Source organism: Osmerus eperlanus, chromosome 7 (genome assembly GCF_963692335.1).
Source record: "Osmerus eperlanus chromosome 7, fOsmEpe2.1, whole genome shotgun sequence".
Taxonomy (NCBI): domain Eukaryota; kingdom Metazoa; phylum Chordata; class Actinopteri; order Osmeriformes; family Osmeridae; genus Osmerus; species Osmerus eperlanus.
Window position 1 is genome coordinate 20960069 of NC_085024.1, and position 18686 is coordinate 20978754.

At 43.6% G+C, this 18686-nt stretch overlaps 1 protein-coding gene across 9 annotated transcripts; it reads right to left on the bottom strand.

Annotated features, from left to right (window-relative positions):
• Positions 1-754: 754 nt before the first annotated feature.
• On the bottom strand, positions 755-18553 carry LOC134023611 (complement C1q-like protein 2). Of its 9 annotated transcripts, none has more exons than XM_062465869.1 (8): positions 18308-18538; positions 18189-18264; positions 9682-9749; positions 2559-2739; positions 1640-1723; positions 1441-1503; positions 1228-1356; positions 755-1084 (listed from the first exon to the last, which is right to left on the bottom strand). In XM_062465869.1, the coding sequence occupies exons 1-8, from the start codon at positions 18491-18493 to the stop codon at positions 804-806; spliced, it is 1068 nt and encodes a 355-aa protein (XP_062321853.1). In that variant the 5' UTR covers positions 18494-18538; the 3' UTR covers positions 755-803. The 9 variants fall into 9 exon arrangements, with proteins under 9 accessions (XP_062321853.1, XP_062321856.1, XP_062321854.1 ...); XM_062465872.1 differs by lacking the exons at positions 1441-1503; positions 1640-1723; positions 2559-2739; positions 9682-9749 and adding exons at positions 9362-9424; positions 11189-11251; positions 17672-17734; positions 17934-17996 and having other exon boundaries at positions 18308-18536; XM_062465870.1 differs by lacking the exons at positions 2559-2739; positions 9682-9749 and adding exons at positions 17672-17734; positions 17934-17996 and having other exon boundaries at positions 18308-18535.
• Between the last annotated feature and the right edge of the window lie 133 nt (positions 18554-18686).

Genomic DNA, 18686 nt, shown 5'->3' on the forward strand with positions numbered 1-18686 from the left:
GCGTCCCCGTTTATTTCTATGGAAAGTGCTCAGTGGTGCAGTGAGGCAAGAGAGAGCGAGGAACGGACCGTGCCATCTTTCCAGTTCCAGGCGGCTCGTCCGGTCTTGTGCAGAACAGTGTCTCTCCATGCTCCTAGCTCTGAGGCTTGTGCACGCTCTCAACTAGCTGGACATGTCATACTTTATGACAACCAGTCGTGAGAGTGAAAGCTAAGGCTTTGCAGTAGATTCAGAAAACTGGCAGAATGGGGTAAGAGTCCCATCAAGAAGCAGATACGTCATGTGAACTTTACAAAAATCAATGCTATCAGTACTGTATAGTATTCCTTTCACTTGTTTTTTAGAAATGTAGAACTATTCTAGATGGAACTCACCACATACGTCGTTCTTTTGGCTTCGTGTTTTTAGTATGACTATTGTGTTGGATTAAATTAATTGTAAACTTCAATACCTGGTTCCGTCATTGTTCTGATTTGGCAAAGCAAGCTAAGTTTTATATATGTGCGTGTGTATGATGATGATGAGTATTGCTTTATTATTACGAGCTTATTGTTATTGTTAATGCCATCATTGTGGTGTTAACTGACACGTTGCATAACCATAACAATATTGTGGTTATCAGACATCATTTATAAATCTTCGTCTTTGCTCCAGATAAACATGTCAACAGTGCTGACAGCCCAACACATTTATCACCATATCATCTCTCCACCAGTCTCATCTTCACTCTTGAATTAATACAGGGGTCAAGGGAGGAATGTCACCTTTATTAGACTCTGGATCATGAGCCTGGGCAGAGTGTTTTACATGGGGAAGAGAAGGAAACCACTGAAGGTGTTATGGTTGTTACTATCATCAAACAGGCCGTAGCCTGATGGAAGACGCATCATAATCATATCTCCCTGCTCCAGCTCCAGAGTGACAGCATTTACCGCATATCTAAAATTACTGTCGTTAATGGCAAGGTTGAACATGATCTGGAGGTCGTTCTTGTACATTTGAATTCCTATTCTTCCAGAACTACGGAGGTCTGCAGCAGTAAACCTGAAGTAGTACACTCCTCTCACTGGTGCTGTGAACACACCTGAAGAGGGGCAGTAACAAAAGGAAAAAACAACATTTAGTTTCACTGTGATTGAAATGTTGACTGATGAATGGAGAACCCCAGTGTTGGAGCTACTCTGATGTCAAGGTGTGTGCTCTAGGTGAGCATATCCAGAACTGTACCTGTTACTGGGCTGTAGGCGTTGCCTATGTTGGTGAAGACTTTGCTATAGACCAGTGGTGTTTCAGTGTTGAAGGGCCCAACAGTTCCTGAATTAATTAGAGCCGTGTAGAATGCCACTTTTGGTCTGCCTGTTAATAACATGTAAAAATGTTGAATATGATAGCCAAGTAATGCAGCATTATATTGGTGTGGGAAGAACAGTCTGTATTTACCCTCATTCTCTGCCTTCAGTTCTTCCACGTGGTGTTCACTGAGACTTACTCTGGCTTCCAGGGCTACGCATACAGAATGAAGCATGAATCACTACAGCCTTAAAGAACAGTATCCCGATTTACATAATGTTTGATTGTACAACATTTAAATGCTGTAAGATTCATCCCATTATTGTCTCAAAAATATGTTCACCATTACCTGAGTTCTCTGTGTGTAGATCTTTGACCTCTCCTTCACTGGCCGTCAGCCTGGCCTTCAGGGTGACAAGATCTGCTGCCTGAGCTTGGAGGTCAAACGTAACAGAAAGTAGAATGTATGTCTATAGGAAAAAGAACAATGCATATAAATCCATGTACAAAGACAGGATTACATGTTCTTCTTAAAACCTTCTTCTTGATTCATCATGACCAGTAGCCATTTTGTAATATTTAGTAATGCATGATACAGTAACACAATCAGGTAAAATATTATCTGCGTCAAATGCCTTCAGTTCTTCCACGTGGTGTTCACCGATACTTAGTCTGGCTTCCAGGGCTACGCATATAGAATGAAGCATGAATTACTACAGCCTTAAAGAACAGTATCCTCATTTAAATCATGTTTGATTGTACAACATTTAAATGCTGTAAGATTCATCCCATTCTCAAAAATATGTTCACCATTACCTCAGTTCTCTGTCTGTAGGTCTTTGACCTCTCCTTCACTGGCCGTCAGCCTGGCCTTCAGGGTGACAAGATCTGCTGCCTGGGCTTGGAGGTCAAAGATCATAAGTATCATACATTTATTTGTATATATATATAAATATATAAATATAGAAATGTTGAATATGATAGCCAAGTAATGCAGCATTATATTGGTGTGGGAAGAGTCTGTATTTACCTGCATTCTCTGCCTTCAGTTCTTCCACATGGTGTTCATGCATGCAACAGAAAGTACAATGTATGTCTTCATAAATATATATATATAAAGAAAAAGTACAATGTATATAAATCCATGTACAAAGACAGGATTACATGTTCTTCTTAAAATCTTATTTTTCTTGATTTATCATGACCAGTAGTGATTTTGTCATATCTAGTAATGCATGATACAGTAACGCAATCAAGTCAAATATTACCTGCGTTGTCTCTTCTCATCTCTTCCACGTGACTCTGGGTGACCGACAGCTGGTCCTTGTAGAACTGTAACTGAGTCTGGGTGACGCTCAGCTGGACCCTCTGGTCCACCACCTCTCTCTTCAGTTCCTCCCCTTGACCCTGACTAGCTGTCATCCTGGCCTCCATGTTTGTCAGCTCCACCTTCTGAGCCACCACCATGTCTCTCAGAGTCTTCTCATAATCTTTCCCTCCTGTTCCTCTCGTTCTTCTTCTTCTCATGTTGTTGATGTGCAGAGTGGAGACCCCAGGAGGAGGAAGGAGCGGGTGTGTGCCAGTTCTTCTTGAAGGGAAAGTGCCGTTTTGGACCAAAGTGTCGTAAGTCTCACAGGTGAGTAACATGCTCATGCAGCCTGGATCAGTTGGAGTTTCTCTATAAGCTATAGGGAGACGTCAAGTAAAATGCATCAAGAATGTTTTCGCTGCAAACATTAAACAAACAGCACAGAGACTCTCCAAGTCATAACGTCCCCACACACACACTGACACTGTTGCCAGGGGAATCTGTTTTCCAAAACAGATGATGATTTTCTTGTATAACACAGTGGGAGAAAAAGCATGTGTGGGACTGGCCCCCAGCCTTACACACACACACACACACACACACCATACACACCACACACCCCCACCTTACACACACACAGACACACCACACACACCATACACACCACACACCCCCACCTTACACACACACACCATACACACACACACACACACCATACACACCACACTCCCCCACCTTACACACACACACACACACACCATACACACCACACACCCCCACCTTACACACACACACCATACACACACACACACACACACCATACACACCACACACCCCCACCTTACACACACACACACCATACACACCATACACACCACACACCCCCACCTTACACACACACACACACACCATACACACCCCCACCCCCACCTTACACACACACACCATACACACACACACACACACACCATACACACCACACACCCCCACCTTACACACACACACACCATACACACACACACCATACACACCACACACACACACACACACACAGACACACATTCACACCCACCACACACACACACACACCATACACACCACACACACACACACCTTACACACACACACCATACACACACACACACACCATACACACCACACACACAGACACACATTCACACCCACCACACACACACACACACACCATACACACCACACCCCCCCACCTTACACACACACACCATACACACACACACACCATACACACACCACACACACACATACAGACACACCACACATACACACCACACACACACATAGACAGACGCATACACACCACACACACCATACACACCACACACACCACACACACACTCCCCCAACACACCCATATACATACACACCACACACACCATACACACCACACACATCACACACTCCCCCCACACACATACACACCACACACACACAAACCACACACACACCACACACATCAGACAGAGCATATAACAAGTGATAATGAAGTAACTCATCCAGTATCACAAGTGAATGTGGGTGACATGAGGAAATGTCAAAATACCCTCTAACCCTCCTGCATCCACGCTTCTTTCTATTTCTTTATCTTTTCTACCTCTCACATTCTCTCGCTCTCAGCCCACTCACCTCCACACCCCTCCCAGCAACCCTGAGTTAACCGGCCCAGAGTCAGGACAAACTGCCCTGGACAGCTGGATGGAGGGAGAAAAGGAGGGAAATCACAAGAAGAGTGGAAGAAATACCAAAACACAAAAGCCAAAAAACACAGAGGGGAAAGGTACAAACTCCAGACAATTAAAAAATAAAAATAAAAAAGACTTTTATTAGTGTGTAACTGGGAATACTAAAATGTCCCAACTGTGATTCTATATCCGTGTTTCAAGGTCCAAGTAAAAAGCCTTGCATGCACACAGCAGAACAGGTCATCTCCCGCATCCTGTGGGACCCGACGTTAGAGGAGGTGGACTTTGTGGTGGGGTACGTGGATCGCTTCCTAGGAGTCCTGGAGCGCCCCTTCTCCCAGTTCAACTGGGACGCCGACCCATGTGACTGTGGCTACACGACCGAGCTGGCCCTGCCCCAACACAGGATACAGTACTTCACCCACAGAGGGCGCCGTGTCTGGGACCGCAACACCAGGACGGACAGAGTGTTCGGTTCCACTGGGAACCCTCTGGCGCCTCCCTTTGGAGGGGAGGAGGAAGTGACGGGTAAGAGTGGGGGTGAGGTCGTGAAATACCACATTTAACAATCCCAATTTTATTTTCAAAATGCACAATTTGTAAGTAAACAATGTAGATATTTGTTATCACGAGAGGATTGCTTTGTCTGAGCGACATCGAGGTGTGTGGCGATGTATCATTGAGGAGCACCTGGACCGCAACCCCCCCGTGGCTCTGACCTTCCCCCTGAAACTGAAGCACTTCAATGGGAGGGTGCTCTACCTGAGCCCCCAGCCTCAGCTGCTCCTCCAACAGCTCAACAGCGGCCTGCAGGAGGCCTACATGGAGCGGGGCTGGCTGCACAGGCACTCCTACAGCCCTCGCTACCACCTCACCCTGGCTAAGGTGAACTGGCAGGAGCGAGAGAGGCTGTTTGAAGGGGCGGGGGACCTGAGGGCTGGGAAGGGGTTGAGTTTTGGACGTTTGCCAGTGAACAGGCTGCACCTGTGTGGCATGGGCATGACCGAGGATGGGTTTTATGACACGGTGTGCACGGTCACTCTTCGCTGAGGAAGAGGTGGGTGTGTGTGTGTCTGTGTGTGTGTATGTCGGCTTGTGTGTGTGTGTGTGTCGGCTTGTGTGTGTGCGTGTGTGTCGGCGTATGTGTGTGTGTCGGCTTGTGTGTGTGCATAGTGGATGTGTGGGTGTTTGGCTCTATAATTCTTGTACTTTGAGAGCTCCATTTGCACAAACAAAATACATGTCTCTCAATGCTCCTAGCTCCGAGGCTCTCAACTAGCTGGACACGTCATACTTTTCGACAACCAGTCGCGAGCGTGCAAGCTAAGGCTTTGCAGTAGAATCAGAAAACTGGCAGAATGGGGTACAAGTCTGATCAAGAAGCAGATACATCATGTGATATAGTATTCCTTTCACTTGGTTTTTAGAAATGTAGAACTATTCTAGATTAAACTTACCACATACGTTGTTCTTTTGGTTTTGTGTTTTTACATTAACAATACATTATTAAATAGTTAATAATCTTATTATTAAACACTATGTTGATCATTAATAAACACTGTTAAATATTATAGATTTTATTCATAATACAATTCATAAGGTGTTTGATAACTGCATTATCATACTTTATAGACAGCTTGTTAATATAGTTGCAAACCAGTAGTTTAAAAGGTGTTAGTGGTACATGAGCTGCTATAGAAAGCATTAGCAAATGGTGAACTAACCATTTACATTACCTTTACAAAGCATGAGTAAATAACTAACAACATATTTACTTATGTCTTTAATTAATCTACGCCAAGTCGAATACATTATGTACACCAATACTTAGCAGATATCTTAACAACTATTTTATAAAGACTTACTAATGATGCAACTTCTGATTAGTAATGCAAGTTATAAAGCATTTACTAACTGTTAGTTAAGGCTGTTGCGTGACTTAATCTAAAGTGTGAACTATCTATGCTTTATTAAACATTTATAAGTTATTTATTAAGGTATTCTTGTCCATTCTCGAACCTCACATTCACAAAGGCTGAACATACGTTTCTCAAAAGGAAACAGACACAACACAATGTGATACACAAAATTAATCAAATCAAATTGATTTGTATAGCCCTTTTTACACACAAGCATGTCACAGAGGGCTTCACATATGCCCATAGACACAAAATTACTATTTTATTGAAGTAATGACAGGCATGTGTCACGGCCACAGCCGTACCCCCCCCCCCCCCCCGGTTTCAGTTTTTTGTCCTGCCCTAGTGTTTCCCTGTCATTGTCTTCACCTGTTCTCGTTAGCGTTATTGTGTCCACCTGTGTGTCGTTTGGTTCTGTGTATTTAGGTTTCTGTTTCGTGTCCAGTCTTTGTCTTGTCCTTACTACTACTTTTCCCTGTGAGTACCCTATCTGTTCCCCGTTTTGAGAATTAAACCCCCTTTGTTCTACCATGCCTCGCATCTCTCGTGCATTTGGGTCCTACCCCTCCTCACACCCTGACACATGTGTCTTACTAACTACTTAACTCTAACGCTACTAGCCGAGAGTGACAGCGGTCGATACGTTAAAACCTCAGTTTGATATTTCCCGGCATGACCGAACGGTCGAGGTTAGTAAGTTGTTTATTATATGGCATTTTTAGCTCTTTTCATTTAAAACATGTCGTTTTGTTCAGCTCTACTCAAGTCTTCTCACGGTGTGTTTCAGGTGTTAGCACCTACCTAGCAACCAATCTGAAATATGAGCAACCAAACCTAGCAATCTGCCTAGCGCTTGTCGTTTATCTCTCTGTGTTCACACTTTTCTGCTCTTTTAGAAAGTTAAGAATTTCCTCGTCGCTGTTGATGTCTTCATTGTCATCTGGTTAGTAAAACTCTTCTATCTCGCTCATTTTGAAGATGACATCAGCGGAGGGCAATAAGAATACGTATCAGACCGCAGATGAGGTCAATACGCGCATAGATATATAAAGACTTAATACGCGGCTGGCATGACTACCCATTAACCAATCAGAACGCTCGTACTGTTGTTGCAATTGAACCAATATGCTGTTCTTATTGGTTCAGAAGACGTTCTCAGAAGAGTTGTTGATATGCCTTGGAGATGTAGTGACGTCACCAGTACAAGTGCAGCTGATTGCTCTGACAAGATGGCGTCTGCTCCAGATTCGCCGTGTTTGATTTGGGATCTGCCCACGTATTGTTGTAGTATATAAGAAACCTGCAAATGTTTAGCTACTCCTCGACAGGTCAGCAAACGCCTTTGAAAGCAGAGATTTGTTAAAACGTTTGTTAACCGAGACCGTAGGTCGTTTTAACAAATTGAGGCGACAAAGCGTTTGCTGACTTTTTGCAGTTTATTACAGCCATTTTTGGAAAATAAAATACAGCTTTGGGTAACCAACTTTTATACCAATTCTACTGTATTTCTTCTTATGGAAATAAAATACTATTTTATTACCCAGGTAAATAAATTAACAGCTATTTCTTCTAAAAACAAAAACACAACATCTATAGGCCTATAGTCTTTCTATAAATGCTTAATAAGGCATAGATAGTTCACACTTTAGATTAGGTCACGCAAAAGCCTTAACTAACAGTTAGTAAATGCTTTATAACTTGCATTACTAATCAGAAGTTGCATCATTAGTAAGTCTTTATAAAATAGTTGTTAAGATATCTGCAAAGCATAGTCTACATCCTGTATTCGACTTGGCATACATTAATTAAAGACATAAGTAAATATGTTGTTATTTATTTACTCATGCTTTATAAAGGTAATGTAAATGGTTTGTTCACCATTTGCTTATGCTTTCTATACCAGCTCATGTACCATTAACACCTTTTAAACTACTGGTTTGCAACTATATTAACAAGCTGTCTATAAAGTATGATAATGCAGTTATCAAACACCTTATGAATTGAATTATGAATAAAATACATAATTTTTAACAGTGTTTATTAATGATCAACATAGTTTAATAATAAGCTTATTAACTATTTAATAATGTATTGTTAATGTTTCAAAATGCTTTATAAAGGATTAACTAACTATTAGTTAACACTTTGTAAATGCCAAAAAGCGTTGACTTATTATAAAGTGTTACCGGCACTTCACCCTACTTGCCTCAGGAATGTCCCTGTACTTACTGTAAGTCGCTCTGGATAAGAGCATCTGCTAAATGACTAAATGTAAATGTAATAACAATATTGTGGTTATAAGATAACCTTCATACATTTTCATTTTAGCTCCAGATAAACATGTCAACAATGCTGACAGCCCACACATTTATCCCCATATCATCTCTCCACCAGTCTCATCTTCACTCTTAAATTAATACAGGGGTCAAGGGAGGAATGTCAGCTTTATTAAACTCTGGGTCACAAGCCTGGGCAGAGTGTTTTACATGGGGAAGAGAAGGAAACCACTGAAGGTGGTATAATTACTAATATCATCATACAGGTCGTAGCCTGATGGAAGACGCATCATAATCTTATCTCCCTGCTCCAGCTCCACAGTGACAGCATTTACCACAAATTTATGTTCACCATCGGTATTGTAGACACCGTTGTGCATGATCTGGAGGTTGTTCTTGAACATTGTAACTCCTGCCACCGTTCTAGGACTACTGTACCCCAAAGCAGTAAACCTGATGTAGTACACTCCTCTCACTGGTGCTGTGAACACACCTGAAGAGGGGCAGTAGCAAAAGGAAAAAACAACATTTTGTTTCACTGTGATTGAAATGTTGACTGATGAATAGAGACCCCCAGTGTTGGAGCTACTCTGATGTCAAGGTGTGTGCTCTAGGTGAGCATATCCAGAACTGTACCTGTTACTGGGCTGTAGGCGTTGCCTATGTTGGTGAAGACTTTGCTATAGACCAGTGATGTCTCAGTGTTGAAGGGCCCAACATGTCCTGAATTAGTTAGAGCCGTGTAGAATGCCACCTTTGGTCTGCCTGTTAATAACAAGTAGAAATGTTTAATATGACAGCCAAGTAATGCAGCATTATATTGGTGTGGGAAGAACAGTCTGTATTTACCCTCATTCTCTGCCTTCAGTTCTTCCACGTGGTGTTCACTGAGACTTAGTCTGGCTTCCAGGGCTACGCATACAACAGAAAGTACAATGTATGTCTTCATAAATATATATATATATATATAAATAAAGAAAAAGTACAATGCATATAAATCCATGTACAAAGACAGGATTACATGTTCTTCTTAAAACCTTCTTCTTGATTTATCATGACAAGCAGCCATTTTGTAATATTTAGTAATGCATTATACAGTAACGCAATCAGGGTCAAATATTACCTGCGTTGTCTCTCCTCATCTCTTCCACCTGACCCGACAGCTGGACCTTCTGTTCCACCACCATGTCTCTCAGAGCCCTCAGTTCAGTCAGGATGGCACCATCGCTCACGCAGCCTCCTGGTTGTGGTTTACCAAGACTGTGCTTGGCGTCGTTCTTTGGGCCCCCTGTGTGGTCTCCCTGGGCCCGTGTCACAGACAGACAGAGCAGCAGAACCACAGTATCTATCTTCATCCTGAAGGGTAGTAGAGTGTTGTGACCCTCCGTGTTCAGTCCCTGTTTTATATGCATCCAGGTTGGTCACACACGTGAGAACCCAAACACCAGGAAATTAAAATAAGGTCAAACCTAGGACCTTGTAAGGAGTTCAATATGAAATGTTGTTACGTCCCCCAGTCCTGTCATGTGTTCTGTGTGTGTTTGTTTTGGCTCTGTGTGACTTTTCTGTGCAGTTGGCACCAATCATCCTCATTCCCACTCATCACTAACTCCTTCCTTCCTGGTATCATGTTCAGCTGGTTTCTGTTCCCATCATCCAATCCCAGCTGTATATCTGTGCCACTGTTTGTTTTGAAAAATGTCTCTTTTTGTGTGTTTGGTTGCTCTTTTTGAGGGTTTTGTTTTGCGACATTGTGGAAGCCTGAGAGACCAGGGCCCCGTTCGTCGTAAGGGTTGAAGCTAAGTTAGCCTAATCAATTGTCCCTTTAGCCTGTTAACATTAGCGAGCTGATTGAGAACAGCAAATATCGGTTCGGCAACGGAATACTTCTATTCTTAAAAAACAAAACATAATTATTCATAAGTATGCAGTGGCATAACGACATCTTTGACGTTGATAACAAAAACCAAAACGTTTCAAAATCGGTTGAAAATTGAGCAAGTTATGGTCATTTAAAAGGTACATGTAGCATCAACACAATGTTATGGGTGAGCGCGTTGACTGTAGCAAGATGGCCGCCATGTGTGGACGTTCGACTCCGTTGTCCGGCAACGCGGACGAGACATCTACCCTTTATATATATCTATGGTTCTCTACTTAAACAGGCTCTGGCCAGACCCATGGACATATATATGTCTATGGCCAGACCAGAGCCTCTTTAGTGTTGGAGTTACTCTGATGTCAAGTTGTGTGCTCTAGGTGAGCATATCCAGAACTGTACCTGTTACTGGGCTGTAGGCGTTGCCTATGTTGGTGAAGACTTTGCTATAGACCAGTGATGTGTCAGTGTTGAAGGGCCCAACATGTCCTGAATCAGTTAGACCCGTGTAGAATGCCACCTTTGGTCTGCCTGTTAATAACATGTAGAAATGCTGAACATGATAGCCAAGTAATGCAGCATTATATTGGTGTGGGGGAGTCAGGTGGCTGAGCGGTTAGGGAATCGGACTAGTAATCAGAAGGTTGCTGGTTCGATTCCCGGACGTGCCAATGACGTTGTGTCCTTGGGCAAGGCACTTCACCCTATTTGCCTCGGGGGAATGTCCCTGTACTTCGCTCTGGATAAGAGCGTCTGCTAAATGACTAAATGTAAATGTAAAACCAGTCTGTATTTACCCTCATTCTCTGCCTTCAGTTCTTCCACGTGGCGTTCAATGAGACTTAGTCTGGCTTTCAGGGCTACGCATACCGAATGAAGCATGAATTACTACAGCCTTAAAGAACAGTATCCTGATTTAAATAATGTATGATTATACAACATTGAAATGCTGTAATATTCTATTCTTCAGAAGTTTAACAGACGGATGACTGGAGGTGCAACTGTTGGTGTACAGGGAGAAGAGCAGAGGGGTGATCCACCTGCAGGTGGAGTCGGGCACGTTCAGCTGGGAGAGTAAGTAAGTAAGTAAGTAAGTAAGTAAGTAAGTAAGACGTTATTTATATAGCACTTTTCATACAAGAATTGCAGCTCAAAGTGCTTTACATAAAATCAACAAAAACAATAATACAAGTGAATAGATCTAAAACATATAACAAACCAAACTAGCCGCACTCTATCTGCGGTCTCTCGAATCCGTCTTAGATCCGAGCTGCCACTTGCAGTTTCTAATAATGTATATATAAGAAATGGTACAATGCATATACATCCATGTACAAAGACAGGATTACATGTTCTTCTTAAAACCTTCTTCTTGATTCATCATGACCAGTAGTGATTTGGATATATTTAGTAATGCATGATCATCGTTCATCCACAGAGCAAACCACTGGAGCTCAAGCATCACTGTGAGCACAGAGTAAGTCATGATCTCCTGTTTTAATGTTACAACTAATTCACAACTTGTTTGACACAAACAACAAACTGTAACTGATAACCAGGATCCAGTTCCTACGGTGTGTGTTTACCTTCTGGGATGGCTGTTAGTTTAACAGACCGGTAAGAGATTAAACACAGCTGGAGAGCATATATGCTAAGCATATATCTACAAAATGAGTAAATTTTACAAGTGGATGCACTCTCTTTAGAAACGTATCCATTGCGCCTACCTGCAGTCCTCCATCTGCTGTCAATACGGAATAACCAACAAAGTCAACGAAAGAACTGTTGTTGACGTTACACCCTGAATCAACTGTGAACTGTAGCCGATTGTAGCCCCAAAAAATTATCCATCCATCCATCATCTTCCGCTTGTCCGGGGGTCGGGTCGCGGGGGCAGCAACCTAAGCAGGGAGGCCCAGACTTTCCTCTCCCCGGCCACTTCCACCAGCTCTTCCTGGGGGACCCCGAGGCGTTCCCAGGCCAGCCGAGAGACATAGTCCCTCCAGCGTGTCCTGGGTCTTCCCCGGGGCCTCTTCCCAGTGGGACGTGCCCAGAACACCTCACCAGGGAGGCGTCCAGGGGGCATCCTTATCAGATGCCCGAGCCACCTCAACTGGCCCCTCTCGACGCGGAGGAGCAGCGGTTCTACTCTGAGCCCCTCCCGGATGACCAAGCTTCTCACCCTATCTGTAAGGGAGAGCCCGGACACCCTGCGGAGAAAACTCATTTCGGCCGCTTGTATTCGCGATCTCGTTCTTTCGGTCACTACCCACAGTTCGTGACCATAGGTGAGGGTAGGAACGTAGATCGACTGGTAAATAGAGAGCTTCGCCTTTCGACTCAGCTCCTTCTTCACCACAACGGACCGATGCAGAGCCCGCATCACTGCGGACGCCGCACCGATCCGCCTGTCGATCTCGCGCTCCATCCTTCCCTCACTCGTGAACAAGACCCCGAGATACTTGAACTCCTCCGCTTGGGACAAGATCTCCTCCCCGACCCGGAGATTGCACTCCACCTTTTTCCGGTCGATAACCATGGCCTCAGATTTGGAGGTGCTGATTCCCATCCCAGCCGCTTCGCATTCGGTTGCGAACCGCTCCAGTGAGAGCTGGAGGTCACGGCCCGATGAAGCCAACAGGACCACATCATCCGCAAAAAGCAGCGACCCGATCCTGAGGTCCCCAAACCGGACCCCCTCAACGCCCTGGCTGCGCCTAGAAATTCTGTCCATATAAGTTATGAACAGAATCGGTGACAAAGGGCAGCCCTGGCGGAGTCCAACCCTCACCGGGAACAAGTTCGACTTACTACCGGCAATGCGGACCAAACTCTGGCACCGGTCGTACAGGGACCGAACAGCCCCGATCAGGGAGTCCGGTACCCCGTACTCCCGGAGCACCCCCCACATGAGCCCCAGAGGGACACGGTCGAACGCCTTTTCCAAATCCACAAAACATGTGTAGACTGGTTGGGCGAACTCCCATGCACCCTCCAGAACCCTGCCGAGGGTATAGAGCTGGTCCACAGTTCCACGGCCAGGACGAAAACCACATTGCTCCTCCTGAATCCAAGGTTCGACAATCCGACGGACCCTCCTCTCCAGCACCCCTGAATAGACTTTCCCAGGGAGGCTGAGGAGTGTGATCCCCCTAAAGTTGGAGCACACCCTCCGGTCCCCCTTTTTAAAGAGGGGAACCACCACCCCCCAAAAATTATTGATATAATTATGTTGTGGGGAATTTATTATGGGATAGCAAGGCAAACTAGGGAAGGTTACCCCAGGTCAGGTTCTGGGGCCTAGAATGGCTGACTTCTAACTGCGTAGTTAAGAAACCCTGCGCAGTTGATAAACTCCACTCTAAACTGGATTTAACCAGAAACAAAGGAAAATATGAGGGGAGAAGAGAGTTGGAAAACTTATGATGGGAAAGGAAATGGTATCCTTAGGAAAATAGGCTGTTATTGCACAACAGTGTATGGTGGGGTTGTTCAACTTAAGAGGGCCTGTCAGAAAGGAAGGGAGGAGTGAGACAGGATGCAGCAGGTGGGAGCAAATCATCTTTGAACTTAGTCTTAAGGGACTACAGTCATGCATCCGAAAGTGGTAGATTCGGCCAGAACTGAGAGAGATGGAAGATGTAGGAACGGGTTAAGCATGTTGGGGTGAACTGGGGTTGAGATGAAGCGGGAACATGGGAAGTGAAGTAGAGGGCTTTTCCAGTAAGAGAGAAGTTGATCAACATGTTAAGAGCCAGAAGATGCGCACGTAGTTGTGGGGTGGTTAGGAAAGAACCTTCTAGAATGTTCTAGAAGGTTATGTCATATTATGCAGGGCGGGGGATTATTCTCATTTAGCCTATAAAACATGAGTTTTGGGGCATTGGTCTTGGTCTTTTTGGTATGTCTTGTGAATGCGCTATTGTCTTGCCGAAATAAACCATCAAGCTGCCTTGAGCTGTTGAAAGATATTTTGTCTTTGACTCCTTTTTCTACTACCTTCTACGGACGTCTTGATTTTCTACAACAATTACAATAAAATGACTTTTGAAATTTGTTTGTTTTTTGTTTTTTTTATGTCATAAAATGATCAAGCCTTGGGCCTGATATGGAAAAATTCTAGCGGCACTGTGTAGATTTGAATAGTCAAGAGATGGCGGTTACAATAAATTGATTTTGCTTGTACAAATCAAGATTTAACAAAGTACTTTGTGATCAGTCATAACGAAGGAGGTGCTAGCCACAGGTCGTTCGCCAGAGTGATACAGAACAACCCCAAAACCCTACATTATATAAACTTTAGATCAAATGGTTCCTCTGAACTCTGTGATTGGTCCGCACTGCTCAGTGACAGTTTGAAACAATACATCTCTGGTGACAGTTTGACTTCATATCAAGTTCCCACGGTTCTTTAATGTGGCCTCTCTCCCAAACCAGTAGATAGTAAAACCACAGGAGTTCACCAGTCAAATGGTCAACTGTCCTTTGTGTGGGCACTTCAAACAAGTATTTGATTAACCCCACCCATTGCAACAGGAAGGGTCAGAGCAGCAGATCACAATAACAATACAGTTGAATCCACATTGTCTCCAGACCAGCTGTCTCTTCCCCCCAGGTGACAAGAACTCTTTCAGGTCACCCAGACTTCCCGTCTCTTAGACTTCACGTCTCCTAGTTATAAAACTGCAAATGGCATCTCTACCAAATGGAGTTGACTCTTAATCAACTTTAGACTTCCGTTAAAACACATTCCTCATATATGAAACACACACATTATAACTGTATTCCAAAATTTCCACAACAGGCCATTCCGCGGCACCCCTGAGCATGCGTCACAGCACCCCAGGGTGCCACGGAACCCATTTTGAAAACCCCTGGAATATGGTATATTATTGAATATTAGGAGGTTTACTATATTGTTGCTTATCATAGATGTCTTGTCCTAAGAATTTCAGTGCCCAGTCTGACCCTGTGTTGTTCTGTGCATCTGACAGAAAAATACAATGTGTGTCTCCATCTGCTGGAGGGAGTGTGTGTGATCAGCCCAGAAGGTTAACTGACAAAATACTGGCAGTTATACTTAACAGTATCTTGTATTGGACTGTATGTGCCAAAAATTTAATAAATTGCCATCTAAACAATTACTTCTTTTTTTTTTACAAGAGGATGGCAAATGTTACTGTGAAATTTAATACAATATCTATCATAATTTCTGAAACAATATATGCGTGTGTGTTTGTATTGTATTAAAATATTTGCAGCTGGCCCGAACGTATTCCTTTTGTGTATGCCGATCTACAATATATATCAAACCACAAGTGTTATATTAAACCTTTACTAAACATTGTCTTAAGAGTCCCAAAATAATCTCCTCACCACATCTGGAGTCAGAGGGAGGTATGTCTGGTGAAGTACTTTGCTTTAGTAAATACTTTAGAGAACAGGGAACACGTATTAGTACATCATTCTACCAGTGGTGCACATCCACTGGTAGGATGAGAATGAGTACTGATAGACTGTCTGTGAGGCTCTTTATCCTGTGTTTAGGCACCCTGCATTACAGTAGATGTTCACATGTCTTAGTGCAGCAGTGAAAGTGCAGGATCACCCACCGTGTTCTTCCTGGAAGCAGAATAGAGTTGACATGGCAAGTTCTAGGCATGGGCGAAAATTCATTTGTGCATTCTTAAAAGTTGAAGAGGTCAGTACAGCCTGGGCCTTGGATCTGCAGCATAGACTTACATACAGTAGACACAGCCAGCCTGCTCTTTCAAGATGGCGTCCCCGTTTATTTCTATGGAAAGTGCTCAGTGGTGCAGTGAGGCAAGAGAGAGCGAGGAACGGACCGCTCCATCTTTATATTTATCACAACTGAAGTTACATCATTTTAAAGTTGACCTGTGTCAAAAAGTGATAAGGGAGAAAACTGCATTCAAAGATTCCACTCCGTTTCATTGTAATTCTATTGTGATGCATGAGGGAAACACCAACACTCAACTCGACTGTTTCAAACAGATTGTCAATCTGTTTATTATCCTTACAAAAGCAAATGAGCGAAGCAGGTTCAGGCATGGCACTAGGGCAGCGCGCGTCATATCACCCATAGCCGTGCTCTCAGGCCATAGGCTTAACTCGATAAGCGGCGCTATAAAGTCGCACCATGCACGCACACGCATTGTCGATACCTACTGTCTGCGCTGCTGCCACCCACCGCCATCCCCTTCTCCCCCATGTTGTCTGTCTGTACTCCCCGTGGGGGATTTAACTAATTGGGGGATTTAACTCATCTCCATGTATATCCATTCCGCCAATATAAAACCATTTGTCATGTGTATGAATACATGGTGAAATCAATCACGCCAGTGTCTTGACTGAACTGCAGTTAAGCACTGGGTAACATGGGCATAACCCTATTTTATAAATGGGATTGTACTTTACTGTGGCAAATATGGAAAGGGAATCCTTTTGTTCATAATCACGTTGTGAATGTAAATGTCAGTTTAACTACCGGCTACATTAATAACTTCTCAGCAAGTTATTTTTAAGTTTAACTGTCACGACGTGAGGTGGGGTTGGACCCAAACGCAGGGGAGTCGGCAGGCATGGCAGAAATAAGGGTTTATTACTCAAAAAAAACCGGGACACAGACAGGGTAACACGCAGCGACAAAGGGTAATGCTAAGACAAAGAATGGACACAAAACTCCTTTGGAGCCTAAATACACAGAAACAAACAAGACACAGGTGGACACAATGAAACTAATGAGAACTCAACGAGACACAGGTGAAGACAATGAGGGAAACACTAGGGCAGGGCAAAACCAAAAACAACAGGGGGGCACGGCTGTGGCCGTGACATTAACAGCCTGACTTCATTGATCAGTTATTTGGGGCTGCTGCAGCACTCAAAAGAGCAGGCAACTGAGAATTTGATTTGACATGGCTTGAACATCTTGCTAGCGAACATGTCCAAAAACCGTTGAAATTAACAGTTTTTCATAAGTAATTTTTTGTAGCCCCTTGCTAGTATTTCATTTAATATTGCATTTGTTTATTATTTTTCTGTTCAGATGTTGGCAACTAATGCTGTTCAGTTTCATATTTTTTATATATTATGGTTTAAACAGATGGGAACAGATGAGGAACGGAAGAAGAGGGGGAGAAGATGGTGGAGAGCGGTTCCAGAGTTTGAGTATTGAGTTGCCAATTAGGGGACCATTGAATGACTGTAACCTGTAATGTGCGGGCTGTCGGACAGATGACTCAAATATCAAATATTACCTGCGTCAAATGCCTTCAGTTCTTCCACGTGGCGTTCACCGATACTTAGTCTGGCTTCCAGGGCTACGCATACAGAATGAAGCATGAATTACTACAGCCTTAAAGAACAGTATCCTCATTAAATAATGTAGGATTCTACAACATTTAAATGCTGTAATATTCATCCCATTATCGTTTAAAAAAATAATAATATAGAAATGTTGAATATGATAGCCAAGTAATGCAGCATTATATTGGTGTGGGAAGAACTGTCTGTATTTACCCTCATTCTCTGCCTTCAGTTCTTCCACGTGGTGTTCACTGAGACTTAGTCTGGTCCCCAGGGCTACGCATACAACAGAAAGTACAATGTATGTTTATATATATATGAAGTAAAAGTACAATGCATATAAATCCATGTACAAAGACAGGATTACATGTTCTTCTTAAAACCTTCTTCTTGATTCATCATGACCAGTAGTGATTTTGATATGTTTAGTAATGCATGATACAGTAACACAATCAGGTCAAATATTACCTGCGTTGTCTCTTCTCATCTCTTCAACGTGTCTCTGGGTGACCGACAGCTGGTCCTTGTAGACCGACAGCTGGTCCTTGTAGAACTCTTAACTGAATCTGGGTGACGCTCAGCTCCACCTTCTGTTCCACCACCATGTCTCTCAGAGCCCTCAGTTCAGTCAGGATGGCACCATCGCTCACGCAGCCTCCTGTTTGTGGTTCACCAAGACTGTTCTTGGTGTCGTTCTCTGGGCCCCCTGTGAGGTCTCCCTGGGCCTGTGTCACAGACAGACAGAGCAGCAGAACCACAGTATCTATCTTCATCCTGAAGGGTAGTAGAGTGTTGTCACCCTCCGTGTTTAGTCCTTGTTTTTATATTCATCCAGGTTGGGCACAAACGTGAGAACCCAAACACCTGGAAATGAGAAGAAATAGGTCAAACCCAGGACCTTGAGAGCAGTTAAATATTAAATGGACATCATGGCCAAGAGAGAACCTGAATCAGCTGGAATCAATG

What these genes read in the sequence shown, in the direction of transcription:
- LOC134023611 (XM_062465869.1), bottom strand. Translation starts at nt 18,493, where the DNA reads ATGAAGATAGATACTGTGGTTCTGCTGCTCTGTCTGTCTGTGACACAG. An exon ending in ACATGGTGGTGGAACAGAAG is followed by an intron (nt 18,265 to 18,307) that starts GTGGAGCTGAGC and finishes GAGTTCTACAAG; the next exon opens with GACCAGCTGTCGGTCTACAA. An exon ending in ACATGGTGGTGGAACAGAAG is followed by an intron (nt 2,740 to 9,681) that starts GTCCAGCTGTCG and finishes GTGGCTCAGAAG; the next exon opens with GTGGAGCTGACAAACATGGA.